General features: G+C 32.6%; 1 protein-coding gene and 1 pseudogene across 2 annotated transcripts; both read right to left on the reverse strand.

Annotated features, from left to right (window-relative positions):
- Positions 1–1,391: 1,391 nt before the first annotated feature.
- Positions 1,392–11,333, reverse strand: LOC107419308 (ABC transporter A family member 7). 2 transcript variants are annotated; one of them, XM_048473669.2, is made up of 19 exons: positions 11,190–11,332; positions 10,602–11,095; positions 9,408–9,789; positions 9,189–9,262; positions 8,906–9,050; positions 7,458–7,577; positions 7,250–7,374; positions 6,802–6,960; positions 6,322–6,484; positions 6,118–6,243; positions 5,937–6,020; positions 5,014–5,354; positions 4,390–4,590; positions 3,888–3,997; positions 3,693–3,777; positions 2,904–3,032; positions 2,716–2,803; positions 2,425–2,513; positions 1,392–1,956 (listed from the first exon to the last, which is right to left on the reverse strand). In XM_048473669.2, exons 2-19 carry the CDS (start codon positions 10,677–10,679, stop codon positions 1,657–1,659), a joined length of 2,799 nt encoding a protein of 932 aa, XP_048329626.2. In that variant the 5' UTR covers positions 10,680–11,095; positions 11,190–11,332; the 3' UTR covers positions 1,392–1,656. The 2 variants fall into 2 exon arrangements, with proteins under 2 accessions (XP_048329626.2, XP_060670410.1); XM_060814427.1 differs by lacking the exon at positions 2,716–2,803 and having other exon boundaries at positions 1,850–1,956; positions 11,190–11,333.
- A 1,808-nt stretch (positions 11,334–13,141) lies between these two features.
- LOC125422340 (pentatricopeptide repeat-containing protein At2g29760, chloroplastic-like) lies at positions 13,142–16,076 on the reverse strand (annotated as a pseudogene).
- Between the last annotated feature and the right edge of the window lie 2,610 nt (positions 16,077–18,686).

Below are 18,686 nucleotides of genomic sequence, written 5' to 3' on the forward strand. Positions count from 1 at the left end.
CTGCATCTTTGCAGTTTCAGTAACTTAAATTAATTGTGACAATCTAGATGGTAGGTTACAAAATCTGGATGTTTGGGTACAAAATCTGGACAGTTGTAGTCCATAATGTTGAAACTCATGCAAGGAACTTCACAATACTTCACCCATAAATATTTTCTCTCTTCATGGATCAAGCCCTCTAGTTGATCATATGGCTTCCAATCAATTTGCAAAACAAAAAGAAATATTAACTCCCATGTCAAAACGATCAAAAATAATAATAATAAAACAAAGAGAGAGGGGCATATTAGTATTACTCACATCTTCCCCTCTGAAGAATCCAAGACGCTCTTGAATTTTTCTTCATTATCTCTTGATTTAGTATTCTTCAACTTCTTATTTATAATTTGAATCCAACACAAGTATAGTGGATGGAGACAAGGCATAAAATCAGTCACAAATTCATTTTTAAATTCCTTGATGCTCTCCAATACAAAAATTTGTTGAGAAAGAAGAACAAAATAAAATCAGGATATATAAATTTGTTTTAAATTTAAAACAAACAAATAAGTTCTTAAACTTACACTGAATGGATAGGAAAATCTTTTGATAGACTTTTTTTTATCTTCACCAATGTAACTTGGTTGAATACTTTAGATATGCCAATACTGTTGCTCCCCATGCATATGTATTTACATTTTTTAAACTAAGAAAATGTAAATACATATTAGGTAAGGGGCCCTTGGTATTTCAATGGTCATTTGTTGGCTTTGAAACCAGGTTTCTATGCCTCTGAATTCCTGTTTGACTTCATGGATATCTGCAGTGCTAGGATTACTACTTGACTGGAATACAAAAAGTTAACTCAGTCTATGAATAATTCTTTGCTGCATGAAGTCACAAGAGCTGAAATTAAGCAAGCAGCTCTCTCTTTGGGTGGCTATAAGGTGATGACTCTCAGGACCATTTTATCACTCAAATTGGGAGGCAGTTGAAGAAGATAATTATTGTGCTTGAAGAGGTTCTCAAAAATGGAAGTGTCACTGAAAAATGTTGTACAGCAGCTTATATAGGCCGGAAAAGTGTGCCAGAATAACTTGTTGAGATGTCTTATGACAAAGCCTGAGTTCAAAGGAATGTGTCTGAGATTTTGGTAAAGAGTGAAGAAGTTTGGGAAGCGTGCGCCCTATTTTTCCATCTTCTTGTTCTCCTTCTTTATGAGAAGATTGGATTTGTTTTTATATGTTGCTAAATGAATTTCTTACATAAATCAGTTCGTATTGGGAGATCATGAGTTTTGTATTTTTTATGACTATGAGCTAATTAAGTGTGATTATAGCAAATCTCTTACATATCCTTCTAATTTGTTCATCTATTTTGCTCTCAACCCAACAAAACTTAAATACACAGCGTGAAGAAATAAATTTATGAAGCTTTGATTGAGTAATAATGATTTTAGACATGTTTCTTATAACAAATAACATTATACATTATACAATAATGTACAGTAAGCACCAATACCCCACAAAAAATAAGGTATACAAAACTCTGTAAACTACTTCAGTACTTGCTGTAATATCAGCTATAAAAAGAAACTCAAATAAATGAGCAGTTCCAAGAAAACTAATAAGATAAACAAAAGAAACATGCCATTAGCGATGGAAAAAACTGAGACAATCATGACAACACATTGAACGCTTGAGCCCCACGAGCAACCTTAATGAAGACATCCTCCAATGTGGTGTCAGCTAAACCCCATGCAAAAACTGTGAACCTGCTCTTCGCGACCTCAACTGCATGGAAAACATCTGCAATTCTGACCTCATGTTTGGGCAACTCAAACTTCTGGGTTCCAGATAAATGATATATCTTGTTAGCATTTTCAGTGAGACCCTTAACCAAGTTCTGGACATCTTCCTCATGACTTGAAGATGTTGTCATTGTAAATACATAAGATCCTCCATATCTGCCTTTCAGCTGCCATAAATTAAAGTGACTGGAGTTATGAGAAAAAATCTATTGTTTTCACTCATTTAGTATATCATTCAGATATAAACATAAAAGGATGCAGCAATAAAAGTGAGTTCAACGGGAGAAATAGTAGCAGTGTGGTAGGCTCATCTTAAGAAAGCAGAAACATAAGATTGAAAACCATTTCAAACGTTGATGGAAATTAGGGTCATTTTGATATGCATCTTTTTTACTACTACAAACTGCTATTACAATAGTCATGTGTAATTCACATATGCTTGATTCGTTAAATTAAAATGAAAACAGAAATTTAAATATACCAAACAAGCTGTATATGATAAAGGTTATTTTTTACGAAATCACAAAGCAATAGATGATTACACATTTTAATAAATATGACAGTAAGGCGGAGAGTACTTTGCGTTCAAGACAAAGTAAAAAGAAGAAAAACATAGCAATTATAAGTTGAGGTACCTCTTTTGCATTCCCTATGCACTGCAAGTTGCCATCTACAAAAATTCCTAATCGATCGCATAGAACTTCTGCCTCCTCCATTGAATGTGCTGCCAAAATGCAAACAAGTTTCTTAAGTAATTTGAAAAAGACAAAAAAAAATAAAAAAAATAAAAAAAATAAAAAAAAAAATTCTTGTTAAGATGTTATGTAAGTAAACTATAGCTCTACTGAGCCTGAGGGGATTCTATCCATGACATAGCAGAGTAAATATCAGAAGCAAGTTCAACAATTTTAAAGAGATGAAATTACTGGTGAGGATGATTGCCCGGTCTTGTTTTGAACGTTTCACAACATTCCATAAATTGTTCCTTGAAGCGGGATCGAGTCCGGTACTTGGCTATTTTCCAAGAACATTTTATAAGTAGCATATCAACGTATCTACTAATAGCAAAAGGTTCATATGAATAAAAGCAGAATGAACAGAGGTTGAGGCATACTTTGGGATCCCCTATGAGTGAAATTGCAACACTCAGCCTTCTCTTCATACCTCCACTATATTTCCTAGCTTGTTTATCAGCAACACCTCCATGAAATAGGTTGACACTCTTAAGAGATTCCTCTACTGCCTGCAGCAACCAAATTGGAAGATTAAACAGGAATTCAAAAATTGATCATTAAGATTGATTTTAAGCAAACAAAACTCAGCATCATTCAGATAGTTTATTAGCATTATCATTATCTCCTCTCCCTATGCTATATTGAGACACATTTTAATTTAGAAGAATATAGAAGAAATTAGTGCACAACAGAAACAAAACTCAGCATCATTCAGATAGTTTATTAGCATTATCATTATCTCCTCTCCCTATGCTATATTGAGACACATTTTGATTTAGAAGAACATAGAAGAAATCAGTGCACAACAGATACACAATTGGATCATGAATTTACTGGTCCTAGGTTTACTGAAAAGAGGGGAAATATATATATATATATATATATATATATATATATATAATCCCCTTCTTTTTACCATTGAAAAGATTACAATCAGATCAGGGTGCAAGAGGCCAGAAAAGCAGTCAGCAAATTATATTATTTCTTACCTTCAGAATGACTTAGGAGAGTACACCTTTTAAAATGTACAAACAAAATTATTTTGAGGCATTGACTATTAATTGTCATATTTTATTGACAACCACCTAGAAAATCATATCCTAGGAAGTATAAAGTTCTTTTAAATGCTGAAAATCTTAAGGCAATCCCAAATTGAACAAATAGCTTACTTGTGTTAGAGAGGAACCTTTGAGGTTCTTAAGTCTGCCATAAAATAGTAGATGTTCCCTTCCTGTGAGGGTTTCCCAAAGCAGGCTAAACATTATCCAACAAACAAGAAGAGTTAGGTATTAATATTTTCAAGAGAGAACCAAAAAATGGAACAGTGTGCTTTTTTGACACAAGAAGAAAGACTTCTTGCTTACTCATGCTGTGGACATACACCCATGCTTGTATATATTCCATTCATTTCACTTTGTATGTCCAGACCCTGGACGAAAGCTGTTCCAGCTGTTGGCTTCGTGAGACCAATCATCTGTCAACAGATATATTTAAACTCTTAAAAACAGAGCAAATGTAATTTCCAGGCCTGCAAGATTATAGGCTAGTTTCCAAAGAGGGAAAACAAGAAAATTTGACACAATGACCAACGTCAAAAGTTTGGTTAACGAAACCTCCTCAAGGAAGACTATAGGGATAACAATTATTTTAACAGTGAATCAATTAAAGATTAGGCCAACTACATATCTCAATAAAGCATCAGAAGGAGAAGTGAGAGTTTCATATGCTTAAAAGGAAACACTATCAAGTTTAAAAGCATGCTCATTTCTGCTCATTCTCCCCATACATATAGACCCTTGATGAACCCATCGTTGACTTCTTGTATCAGGATCATATGGTACTTTAAAAATCACAGAGCACACTCACCATGCTTATGAAAGAGGTTTTGCCAGCACCATTAGGGCCAAGCATACCAAAACATTCCCCGCGAGGTAGAGCAAGAGATAGCCCCTTCACTGCAAACTTTGGAGGGTTCCCATCCCTTCCAGGATATACCTTCTTGAGGTTGTCACATATGATGGAATAGTTTGTGTTTGATTCTAGTAGCAGCTGTTCAACCTTCTCGCTCTGTAAAAGGAGTATAAGTTCTATTGATGCATATAACTGCTTCAAGACAAATTCACAAAGACAACATTCAAGAAAGTATGGTGACATACATGAAACAAACTCCAGTGAACACTAATTAACTTTAGCATAAATAACTAGCAAGACATAATACCACCAGCCATACCCTCTCATATAATCAAATTATTTAAATTTTGAAGAGAAGACAAAAATGTAATAAGGTAGCAGAAAACTATTCTGACAGCCACCACATGGATAAGTGAAGAGTTCTATCTGCCAACTTAAATAATCTTACAAGACATTAACACATGCCATACCATGCCCGATAAAGAGGCTAAGCATTCTACAAAGGATGCTTCTTAATCCCTCAAATACTATAACTCATGCAAAAACTCAATACGTAAATGATAGACAGTAAAATGTTACCTCTTGGAGGACATCGGGTTTATCCATCTGAACAAAAACTTTACTGTCCTGCCTTTGCAAACTACGCATCCTAAAAGATGATCTTTTCTTCCCATACCTTTTTAAGTAAAATAAAGGACTTCTTCCTTGATCTATGTGAAATGCAACAAGAAGCACTAACACCCATTCAACACTCATGATAATTAACACTTCTATCATTCCATTTTCGCTATCACCCAAATCTCCCCATCGCATCCCATCAGTCGCCATAAAATCCCCAGAGAAAGAATACTGTGAAAACTCGTATAGCCCACGATATAGAGAGAAGCCAGGAAATAGCTCAAACACAATGATCCAGACTCCTAAAACAGCATAAAATAGTGATACAGTAAGCAAGTATGGAAAAGGATAATAAAAAAATAAAGTATAAAGTCAACTAGATAAACATGGCAAGCAAATGATTGAAGATAGCAATGCATGGAAGTACATATCTTCAACCAACTATATATTAGTTGATAGATGCCGCTTCCAGTATACCCAACCCATATAACCTCAAATTCAACAGAATAGATGATTAGACTCCTGACTCCTCCAATTTATTGTGCAAATAGTGGACTATCAAAATACCATAGCAAGAATACAAGCAGCAACTCAAATCTCTGTTTTTCAGTGTGGCATCTTTGCATAACGTTATAGGGAGTTTGACCTTAAATCGTATGTTAACCTTTGTCCTTTGCTACCTTCTCTTACGACTAAAATAAGACTCAGAATACATATAAAGTAAAAAACTTGACAACTTCTGTTGAATTAGGTCAAGTTAAATCTGTAAAATCTATCTTTATAAAAACCTTAGTTTCCAGCAGGTAATTATTATCAAGACAAGCAAAGAAAATTAAGAAGTGACACTGGCAGATACTTATATTTTCACAAATTCTTCCACTTACTTGGAAAAGATTTATCTTGGAGAAAAAATTGGAATAGAAAGCCTCCTAAAAGCCCCGTTCCAAAGACGCATATGTACCCTAAAACTGTAAATCAAATCAACCACAACAAGCACGTCATTTAACTTGTTCTAGAGTAAGGTTAATTGTTAACTCTGGATAAATCAAACAATTAACATCAAACCTGTAGCGGTCCTAACATTAGAGAAAAATGCAGCTGCCAAAAAAGCCAGTGATATTTGCAAGTTGATATAGATGAAGTAAAAGACAAATTGGATGCTGTAGTCATTCAATGTGAAGAATTTTAATCCTGCAAGGAGTAATCTTCATGTAAAAAACTTGAAGCAAGATGAGACTGAGATGCTGATGAAGTGATTAAATCAATTACCTATCACAGAACCAAATATTACAAAACATAGCATGTAGATTGCAGATACTGTAAAATAGTAAGCATATGAAATCATCCAGTAAGGCCCATCACCAAGCCCATGCATTTTCATCATGATTCTCAGTTTCTGCTCTTTCTCATAAACCAGTGCTGACAACACAACCTATACCAAAAAAGTATAAAACAGAATATTATAATGTTAAATAATTAACTATAACAGAAGAAAATCTATCATCACAGTTATTTTTAGCTCAAGTCAAGGAGTATCTAAACCATGCAGTGTTTGTTACTTTAATAACTAAAAACAACGGCAATAAAGAAAAGATATTATTTTTTTCACAACTAACACCTCCAAAGGAAGAAATGATCAACTGGTGATTAGGTCAGAGTTTAAGAATATATGCAAGAAAAAACGAGCTGAATATTTAACCAACAACTCAAAATAATATCAAATATGGAAAAGCCATGCATCACACTCACTGGGAAAAGTTGAATGACGACCCATGTAAAGAACAGAGTACCAAGAAGAGAAGACAAGTCCAGCCTTGTTTTAGTTCCAGCTTTGGGCATTTCTTTGATAAAATCAAATTGCATTTGTGTACCAGGCCCTTTCAAAAACTGGAGGTAGGCATTGGATGCCTGCAAACGAATAGATCATAAGTATTAATGTAAGCATTGCATGTTAGCTAATGCCAATAACTGCATAATCTTCATCTACTTCCTAGGACTAAACCACCAAAAATAAGGTCAGGTAAATGTCTCCTTTGATTACTATCTTCAAACATTATGACCTCAAAGCATTTAAACAGTCTAAAATGCCATTCTCTTAATTTCGTCAGTCAAGCCAAATAAGAGGGAAAAGAAGATAGATGTACGTCCATGGAAGGCCACGGAAAGAGTATTTAAGCAAACAAATTTAGATATATACCAGATTCACTGATCGTGGGACCCGCACCAATCCAATGTCAGATCCGCCTGTCTGATTCTTATAAGTTGAATTGTACCAGATGCTCACATTAAAATTATTTGGATTGGAGTTTAAGAAGTCATAGGCTGTGAGAAAATTTTGTCAATATTCCACTACATACTAATTTAATTGCATCCAGAAATACAGTTAATTATGTCAAAGAAATTACCTGCAACTATCTCATTAATCTTCCTCTCGAGATTCCCTTTTCTATAACCCTTGTATAGCTGATCATTTATCTCAGCAGAAGTATTGCGCCACAAATTCAAACCTTGAACACATCTAACCTCTGGGTTCAATAAAACACCCACAAAAATAAATAAATAAATAAACATAAGAAACCAAAAAGAAAAAAGGGGAGGGAAAAAAAAAGGAGAAAGCAAAATTTACAAAGTCCTTCACTTCGGTATGCTCCACGTAAGTGCCACTATGTTTCTAAAGTTACCACCATTCACAAAGGCTCAAACTTTTTGTCTTTTAGGAAGTGGACATCTACATATATTTAGCCACAACAACATACATTATGTTATTGTATTTCTCTACCCCTCACATGTAGACTCATCCAATAATAGGACAATAGAACCTTACACACGCAATACAATTAATTAACAAAAATGAGATTACCAGTAGCAAACAGTGGTAGATATTATATTATTATATTTAACATAAATCAAGTGACGTTTACAATAATAGGAGAGACAAACACCAGTCAAACATCGTTTTACTAACTAGACAATTGTTACTAGAGAGAATATCAATAGGGTTCACTTAAAGTCAGACAAGTTGTAGTTTTGGGTCACTAATTAAGTAAACTATTTTATTCATAAATTTATCTTGAGCTCCATTAGTAGTTAATATGATTTTAAACTTCAAGCAAAGTAAATCTAACAAGCAGACATTTGCCAAAGAAATATGAAAGATGATAATGGCCAATGGAAGCTTTCTTCACTAAATTTTACATAAAGAATAACAATTTGTTTTAATAAAACCATCGTAACCAAATGTGGCTGCAGGGAGTAACCATGGCCATGTTGCATAAACCAATTGTCTCTATGATCTACCTGGCACTAGTTGAACACATCAAAAAGGCATGTCCAAATATGGTTTTGTTTCTCACATATGCAGGAGAAAATATTATAATGGAACAGACTAAATCATAATAAAATCAAAGCACTAGATGCATTAGATGACATATTTACTTCATTGAGGTTGGTAGAATGAAATTCTAATGGTGGGTGTCTTCTTCTTTCCTACTGTCTTTCAAACATTTGAACCATTTGGTAATTTAGCCAAATATGTCTCATTTCTGTGGTGTCCTTTCCATGGTCATCATGTATTATCCTTCTTCTTAATTAAGATCATTATCGCACGCACCGAAAGCTGCTTGCTAATAATTTATAAATCAGAGGAAAACAGCTCATTTGCATTTGCACATCTTTGTTTTTATTCTTCTCTACTAGTTCATTTCCTTTATACTTTAGTCAATATACCCTTCTCATTTAAGTCCATCCTAAATTCTAACCTCGAATCCACCTGACATAGAAGTGTACGTCATAATGCACAGAACAGAATAAGGTATATTCAGAAATTTTAAATAGCATGATTAAATATTTTTACCTTCTTCTATTTCGCTGCCTAATACGTCAACTGTAACAGAAAATGTAGAGTTCTGAGTGCACTGACGTTGTACAGCATACAAGGGAAGACCAGAAGCGAAAGCAGGATCCAGGAAATTTTGTTTTGATGTCTTTGAATCTGAGCCCTGAGAATTCGAGTATATTGTCATCAGAAACATGTTAATACAGTTGTCAAGTAAACAGAGTAACATTTTACATATGATACAATTACTTTGCATGAAAAGAAAGTGTGGAAAGCAAAGGAAGAAGAAATATTATCTTACCAAGATAGTGTTGGTGAAGTTATCCACAGAGGAATTTGGGATAAAAGAACTTGTCATCACATTCCCGGCCAAAACTATAAACATATAGAACAAGCTGAGTTCAAATATGCTTTTGGTCTCCTCACTCCAACAAGAAACATTATACATACAAACCAAACATAAACCACATAGGACTTAGGAGAGCGAGGGAGACAGAAAGAGAAAGAGAAAAAGACATACTTCCTCCAAGAGTTTGATTATTCCCAGTGAAAAGTAGAGTAACAGGACAAGAACCAGTCTTCTTGCATGACTCATTTGGCAAATCTGCATATGGTATAAAACTTGATATCACTGCACGTTGATCAGGCTCTGGAATTTGTAACAACGGAATCCATTCTGGAGGGTGCTCAATGGGACAAGTGGCTGCTTGATCCAAGTCTGAGTATTGCAATCCACAAACTTCCTCACATTGACCGTCTCCATTTTTATCAATACATGCACAGCCACACTTGTTTTCAGGCTTATCTAATTGACTGTTGACCAAATTTTGGATGATAACAAGCAATAAACAGAGCAGAAATGGAAATGAAATTAGCCGAATATTTGTCCTTTTATTTCGTTTCTGCAAAAAAAAATAATAATAATAAAATAAATTAAAAGAAAGAACACATGGCATAACAATTAGATATATCAACAGAGTTTGAGAATATTAAGTTATATTTAGTGATCTATCTGCGGAATGAACAGAGTTTCAGAATATTAAGTTATCTAAAAAAATATTACCCAAAAAAAAAAAAAAAAAAAAAAAAAAAAGAAGAAGAAGAACCTCATACTTCTATAATTTCGCAACAACAGAAACAATTAAGTTTGATGCATATTGGAAATTAGGAGACAAATAATCATCAATCACAATCATCATTCTTAATGCTTCTCTTTATGGTCATTTTTATCTTCTCTATGTAATAGAATCTTCCGTTACTCAACTCCCAAATTCTAAGTGTTTAAAAAAAAAATAAAAAAAACACTGACACAAATTTTACTCGACCCAAGAAATTTATACAAGCGCTATCCATTATATGCTTTTGCATAAATGAATAAGCATATTAGAAAACGAAAAATGACTTTAAAATAAATAAAATTCAAATACTTTCAACCCAAGATATACAAAAGAATCAATATCCATCAATAAAACCCAACTCACTTAATCAAAATAAGTCTAAAGCAACAACAATTCCTTAATAAACAAAAAAGGAACCAAGCAAACACGAAAACCATCAAAAAATAAATAAATAAAAAGCCATTAAGCCTCCAAATTAGATTCTTCTTATAATTCTTTTACTTTCTTTCCCATCTTTTCAAATACAAAACTAGCATACGTAGGCACTTCTGGGAATATATATATATATATATATAGAGAGAGAGAGAGAGAGAGACCTGATAGGTTAAGTTCTTTCTGAGAAGGGCATCGGCTTGAGTCCAGAAGGTTGCCGGACCATGAGAAGTATCCGCCATTAAACGTAACAAAATATGACCGTTAATTTCCCGGCGAATAACGGAAATTTAAAATTTCAGTTTTTTTTTCCTTTTTTTGTTTTATTTTCTTCTTTTTTTTCTCTTTTTTTTTTTTTTTAAATTTTACAGAGAGCTGTAGAGGATCTTCTCTCAATATCTCTCTCTCTGTGTGCAACTGAACCGTGGAAATGAATGTAGCTTTATTTATAGTCCCCGCCGAAGAGAATTTTAACCAAGTTTACTACTTTTAAATGACCGTTTTGTCCTCGGTCAGAGATTTTATTCACGAAAATGGTACCAATCTCGCAAGGTCAACGTTAATCCCTCTACCGAAACTGCCCTTGGTTGAATTACCTCTGTGCCCTTCACGCGTTTTCTTCAAGTCTTCTTGCTTTTGTGCTCTCTCCGAAATTTCCCTGTTAATTTCACAATCCGAAACAGTTACACAGGCTTTGTTTGGCTACTGAGAAAAAAAAAAATGGAAAATTGAAAGGAAATAGAGTTGTTAACCTTGTGTTGAGCGGGGGAGAGAGAGACAGAAGAAGATTTCTGCAAATTTTTCAGAGAAGGGACAGAGAAAGAAAGACAGTTGCGAGGGAGGAAAAAAAAAAAAATCACAATTTTGCTCAAATTTTTTCAGACATTTTCTCACTGTTTTAAAGGGAAAATTGAATTCTCAAAATAGATCTGTTTTCCTTATAATTTTCCCACTTATTTTGTGTTGTCTACTTCTTTTTTTGGATCAACCAAACATAGCCTTCACATTTTCTATTTGTTTTGAATTAAATATAGGATTACGTGTAATGTGCTTCAATTTACTTTGAAAGTCTTAAACTGGAAAATTTTTTATATTTATATTTAATACCACGGGTCAGAATTTTTTTTCTTTTTTTATTTGTTATACTTTTTTTTTCTGTTACTATTTTTTAAAAATAACATAATTAGTAAGAAAGTCATCGTTTGCTTTAACCCGGAGAAGAAAAATATTTAAAAAATGCAAAACAGAAAGCCAAAGTAATTAAGCTCCTTAACAGTTATGTCCAAAGGTTTTTTGTGTTTTTTTATTTTTCTTCTTTTCTGTTTTTTTATTTTTTTTTTCTTGAATATATGATCAAAGCCTATACTTTAAAATACTAATTTCAAAGTGAGAACGTAAGCTTAAATTTAAAAAGAATGGTCAAACTTCCAAAGCAAGCAAGATATTTTATTAGTGTATTAGTATAGCTGATCCCAAAACAATAATTTTCTAAACAATGAGGAGTGCTAATATTTTATGTTATTTTATTTTGTATATAAATTAAGAATATCTCTTTGGACCTCCTATATGATACGCTGACCCAAAAATAAATAAATAATATATTTCTTATTCAGCCACTGAATAAATTAAATTAATTTAGATCTGCAGTCCGAGCATCTGGTTTCAAAACTTGGTATGGTCATGGTTATTCACTTCATAAGTATAAAACTAATTTAATGCAAAAACAATCAAATAAGACATGGAAAAGTCTCTGCTGGTGAGCAAAAGTTAACATAAAATACACTCCAGGGACAATATGAAAATGAAGTTTCTTGTCACATTCCAGGAAAAAGTTCAAATTTTTTATTTTTTACTTTTTTTTAATAAAAACAAGAAAACCCATGAATATGAGAAATTAATAAAAGATTAATAGGATAACATGTTAGGTAGTATTTCAGCATAAGATATAGTAAATTGTTTCTTAGCTCCAACAGCTCTATAGAGCCTTGAATTTGTTTAACGGGGTCTAAAAAGATTTCGAAGTACCTGTCATTTTCATGACATAAGGATTGCCTCCTCCTTGTGTTTGCGGAGAGCTTTCATAACCGTGTTGAATAGACCTGAAATCTAACTTATATAAGTGTGTCAAAATTTTCAAAGATTTCAAGCAGCAAGAAACTAGACAATTAAGTGATCGAAGGTGATATATACTTTGTGCAAAAAGTAGTATAAATATGTACCACACAGATTTCTTGGCAAACAAACAGTATTAAATGGGAAACTTCTTGGTTTTTCACAGTTGACCTGGAAACATTAGACTTGAACGTATCAAAAACATAAATATTAGCAAGCGAGCGCTTACTTTTCTGTGTGAAACTGCTTACTTTCCTGTGTGAAACTGAGGCATGAAGATGTTGACATATTGTATGTGTTTATATGTGTACATATCACTAAGCATGTGAAATAAAATGAATTCAAATGCAAAACGAGTAGTATTTATTTAAAGTTAGACCATACTCCTTAAGAACATGGAATACAGTTCCTTAAGGCTCGAGTAAATTGCAAGTCAAACAGGAAAATATACCAAAAACAATGTCTTATTGTGAATATGGTCTAAAGATCTGCTTACATGTTTAAACTATATGATTCGATACTGGTTGAATCTTCCACCAGATAGATGTAATACTGAAATGTTCTCATCCATGTATCCTACCATCAGAAAATGTAAACATCCATAAAAGTGGATGAAAATAAAAAGAAAAAAGAAAAAATTTTCAAATACTAGGATAATTTGAACGATCAACATTACTTCTAGCTACATTTAGTATGGAATTAAATAATCATACTATGGTCAACATACCAATCAATAAGAAAGAAGTTCCACGCTTAAAACCCAATATTAAAAAATTGCAAGAGGTTGGTTAGAATCTATTCTACACTTCTAATTTGCTGTATCTGGTTTCATTTCCTATCAGTTTGAGCTTCTGGTATCAAAGATAGCAAATTAACTTGGTATCAGGCCTAGTTATCTAAAAAGTTTTGTGTTCGAAACTATTCGTACTACAGTCCACTTAACATTGACCCGCATTCCGTTAGTTTTAAACCTTTTGGGATCAGTGGCAACTTAAATACTAAAGATAAATGCCAAACCTTGTAAGGGGAGAGGAGTAAGGAAACTCAGAGACATCTTTTAAACTAAATTTGTCATGTTCATTTCTATGATTCACCACTATCCTGATTACTCCAACCAGCACCTATCCCTCCACTGCAGCTTATCAATGAGTTGTTTCCTACTCATGAGAAAAAGTTGAAAGTAGTTCCGAAAATGATAAACTACTTGTATTAGTTGTGCAGCTATAGTAATCGATCTCTCCTGACAATTATTTAGAATTTATATTGACTGATTACTCTAAATTCACATAACCCAGCTTCCAAAATTCAATCATCCATAAGTTGTCTAGTCCATGGAACCTAACATCTTTGCAATCATAATAATTCAAATCAAAGATAGAATATGTGAAAGTAAGACATTATTAACAGCCTTAAAATTATCTGGAGCATCTATTCCTTTGTTAGACTACATTTTGAGGTATTCACCAAAAATGAAAAAGACTACATTTTGAGCTCATGATAAGATCTGAGGCAACAAATAGGATACAAGGTAATCCCAATTGATCATTATACTAGCTTCTAGAGTGTAAGCATCAACAGAGATCCAAGTTGAAGTCCAAATTACAGCTAGCTGATGTCAACTATGTTGCCAAACTGTTTACAACGTTATAAACCTCACCAGATTGAGAATGGAATGTGTCACCAACTAAGAATGTAATGCACTTCATTCTCCAATTCTATCCAACTATAGGCAAGTGTTTTCTGCATTCTCCTATCTTTCATCAAGTTTTCCATGTTCAATGCTTCTTCCGATCTGCCCACGCTAGCATACAGGTTAGCAAGAGGACATAGTTCCCAGAATTCTCAGGCCCTAACTCAAGTAATTTCTAGAGAGAGATCTCAGCGAGTTCTGGATTGAAATGGATTCTAGAAGCACTCAATAAGGTGCCCTATATCACAGCATTGGGCTGTTCTTCCATTCTACATATAAAATCATATGCGTCCTTTAGTCTCCCAGATCAACTAAAACAGATCCACAACCCAAGCATGATGTTCGACCTGCAGAGGAATCTTATAATCTGACTTCATGCCTCTGAAAAACTCAAGACCCAATTCAACAAGGCCTGCATGTGTGCAGGCAGTCAACAGACCCAAAAGTGTTATATCAATTGGTTTCATACTGCTATTTTTCATTTTCTCATATATATATATATATATATATAAATTGCATCCTCTGCATAACCATTAACTGCTAAACCTACAATATATGGACTTCCAACTGACAATATCTTTCTGCTGCATCTTGTCAAATATCTGACGAGCTTTTGCAATATTACCAAACTTAGATTACATACCTAACAATGCAGAAGCCACAAAAACATTTGAGGTCAAGCTTTGACACTCTATGTAGGTGCCAATACGCTTACCAGCTTCCACTAAGCTCAATTGAGCACAAGCTGATAGTGCACTGACGAGTGAAAAGTCATTAAGTTTGATGTTTTCACTTGTCATTTGTTCAAAGAAACCTAAAGCCTCACGTGACCTCCCATTTCGGGCATAACCAGAAATCATTGCACTCCATGCAACAATATATTTTCTATCCATCCTGTCAAACACTCTACGTGCATCATCAACAGCACCACATTCGACGAACATTTCCAAAATCACAGTTGAAATAATCATATTTAAATGCAAACCATTATTGTCTACGTACTTTCTAGCTCTCAAACCCATCTAAAAATCACCAAGCTTCGCACAAATTGAGAGCAAACTTACTAGCGTGACCTCATTAGGTTGGAAATTCTCGGCCTGCATTCTCTCAAACATTCTCAGACCCTAATGATATTCCCCATTTTGTGCACAACAAGAAATCATAGAATTCCATGAAACAACAGTCCTCTCACTCATCTCATCAAAGATCCGCCGTGCCGCTCCAACATCACCAGCCTAGGAATACCCAGAAATCAAACAATTATAACATACTGAATCCTTAATCAAAATCCCATCAAAAAGCTTCCTTGCTGAAACCAAATCACCATATTTAGCATAAAAATCCATCAAAGCAGTATGAACAAAAAACACTGGAATCAAACCCATAATATATGACTAAACAATGAACTTGCTTTCCTACATCAATAGCCGGCAACAATGAACACGTAACAGTGGGCAGAATCATGAAAAGAATGTCTCCAAGGCCTGTCTGTGTAAAGATAGTATGGAATACGCACAGACAAGTGAGCCATAAGCATTTTCATCTCGTTTGAGTAATTCCATCGAACACTTTGTGGGCATAGGCAATATTAGACGAATCAAGCAGTTTCTTAAGGAAAACTGGAATGAGACCTGGGTTTGCTATGATAACCAGAGCGTGAACCTGCTTCAACTGCCTTACTCGCAAAGAGGTGCGAAGCAAACTACTGAGATGGCGTTCCATGCGAACCTTGTATGCTTCATGGTCTCGGTTGCTTTGGTGGCTTTCAGGATTTGGCGGAGTAGCCGTTCTAGGAAAAAGAATAACATGGAGCGGGAAATGGAATTTCAAATTTAAAGCTTTTTTCGTGAAATAAAAAAAAACCCCACGATATATTTTATTATGAAAAAAAAATGCGTGATGGAGCATGAATGGTGGGCCCATATGTTATGTGGTATGACAAATTAATCAGCTGCCTTAAAAAGATTGGCTCTCCTATATTAGATTTTTAACATAAAAAGTCATGGCATAATTAACATTACTAAAAATAATAAAATCTTGAATTGCATTATTTTATTAAAAGTGTTCTTGAAATGACTATTGAATAGTTTTTTTCTAGACCACAAAAAATAAAAAGGTTAATGACACTTTTTTATTCCTTTTTTTATTATAAGGTCAATGACAGTTGTATTTTTAATTTTTAAATTTAAAACATTTGAATTTTGACCCTTAAATTTATAATTTATTGTATTTTAATCCAATTGAATATTTTGATTAAAATGATTAACTTCGGTTACATTTAACTAATATTAAAATATAATTTACTATAATTTAGACTCTCTAATTTTAATTTATTGCAATTTAAGCTTTTTATATTTCACAAAAATTGTTTTTTAATACCCTCAAACCATTAATCGACATTTGTTAAAACTTAATTAGACAAAAATGAAACAAATTTAAACTTAAATGCCTAAATTGAAGTATTTTAAATTTGAGAAACAACAGTGCAACATTCCCTAAATTGCAATGTTTTAAAGTGCAATTAATCTAAAAATATATAATAAACCCTCATAAGAGCATTGAGTCACAATGAAAGACCTAGAGCATCGGTTTGTTTTCTTCTATACTTATGTATGTATATATGATTTTGATTTAATTATTTTAAAAAAAATTTGTTAGTAAATTATTTTGATATTTTTATTGGATTGACAATTAAAAAACAAACATAAAGACATATTAAGCTGAAAATAAATAAATAGAGAATCCTGATTCATCATTTAAACTGTAGGTTGTCAAACAAATTTTGCTAAACCATGAGCTTCCAAATAATACTGTGCAATGTATGAACAATGTCCACTTAATTAAGCATTCTTTAGTTTAATTTAAATTTTGTATGCATACAATTATTTTAGCATAGGATATTCCAATGTCTTTTTCCATACTAATTATGTATGACTACACAGATGTAGCTTCATAGCTAAGGAATTAGATTTGAATCCCTAGGAATACAAAGTAATTGTTTGATGTAATAAATATTAATACAATCGAACTACATTAATATTAATTTAATTTTAGATTTCTTAGGAATGGCAAAATGTCTCACTTTCCTGGATCTTTGTAAGGACTCACCTCTAAATGGGATGGAAATTTCCGGATTAAATGAGGAATCAGGGGGTGGTGTAAAATGCCTTGCCCTATGTCAAAGAGTTGCTCCCCGCCTCATACCTTGTCCCATACGTATATTTACTTTTATATATATATATATATATATATATATATTAGGATATTTTAAGGTGTAGACTGTTCGTAAACGGATTGCATCAAATATTTTTTTTTTAAATATTAATTTTTAATGCGATCTATATTCGGATGGTTCACGACGTAAAACTACTATAATATATATATATATATATTATAATTCATAAAAAAAAATAGATATATTACTAAAAATATGTATATGTGATTTTAGTAAAATATATTTTTATTTTAAAAAAATTAATAAATATAATTTAAAATTAGGAAAATAGGTCCCGCCCTATCCTATTTCCTCGTTGGAATCTCAACCCGTCCTATTTTAAAACTAACTGGGAAGGGGCCGAGGATAGGGGAACAGAATATTATAATTCATAAAAAAAAAATAAAAAATAAAAAATTGATATATTACTAAGAATATGTATATGTAATTTTAGTAAAATATATTTTTATTAAAATACTAATTTTTTTTAAAATTATTAAATATAATTTAAAATTAGGAAAATAATTTCCCGGCATAGCCTATTTCCTTGTTGGGGATTCCCAGGCCCGTCTATCTTAAAACTAAATGGGTACGGGGCGAGGATAAGGAAAAAAAGAAAAAAGAAAAAAAAGGCCTCCTCATACACCGCTCTGCCTGTTGCCATTTTTAATTTCTCTTTCCAACATACTAATATAATGGTGTAACTATATTAATATTAATTTTAGTTTAAATCTTATAAGTGACACAACTTCACTATATATATATATATATTATGATAAATAGGAATGGAAGGATTTTTATTTCAAGTATTAAACTTAAAATTTAAAATTATATATAGGAATGGAAGGATTTTTATTTCAAGTATTAAACTTAAAATTTAAAATTATCATAAGTGATCATTGTTAATTGAACCATCTTAAAAAACTAATGACAAATTTATTAATTAAAAATTAAAATTATAAATTAATTTGTTATATTCATAAATTAAAAGCTTCTTACAAAAATGTCAAAGGAATAAACAACGTAAAACTTATTTGATTCTTTGCTATCATATCTTTTTCTTTTTCTTTTTCTTTTCTTCTTTGCTAGGACTCTTTAACATTTGATAACTTTTAAGTTGCAGTCCTTTATTTTTCGCAAACTCGAATTCCTAACCATGTGATTGGATTAATATATATTCTTTCTTTACATGTGTTTTTTTTTTTTTTCATTCTTAATTTATCTATCAATTTA

Source organism: Ziziphus jujuba, chromosome 2 (genome assembly GCF_031755915.1).
Source record: "Ziziphus jujuba cultivar Dongzao chromosome 2, ASM3175591v1".
Lineage (NCBI taxonomy): Eukaryota > Viridiplantae > Streptophyta > Magnoliopsida > Rosales > Rhamnaceae > Ziziphus > Ziziphus jujuba.

Bases quoted from the DNA above. Each gene is read 5' to 3' on its own strand.
- LOC107419308 (XM_048473669.2), bottom strand. From the start codon at position 10,679: ATGGCGGATACTTCTCATGGTCCGGCAACCTTCTGGACTCAAGCCGAT. The intron at 4,591-5,013 runs GTAACATTTTAC...CTCCTTTTACAG, and splicing joins AACCCGATGTCCTCCAAGAG to AGCGAGAAGGTTGAACAGCT. The intron at 3,778-3,887 runs GTAAGCAAGAAG...GATAATGTTTAG, and splicing joins GGTGTATGTCCACAGCATGA to CCTGCTTTGGGAAACCCTCA.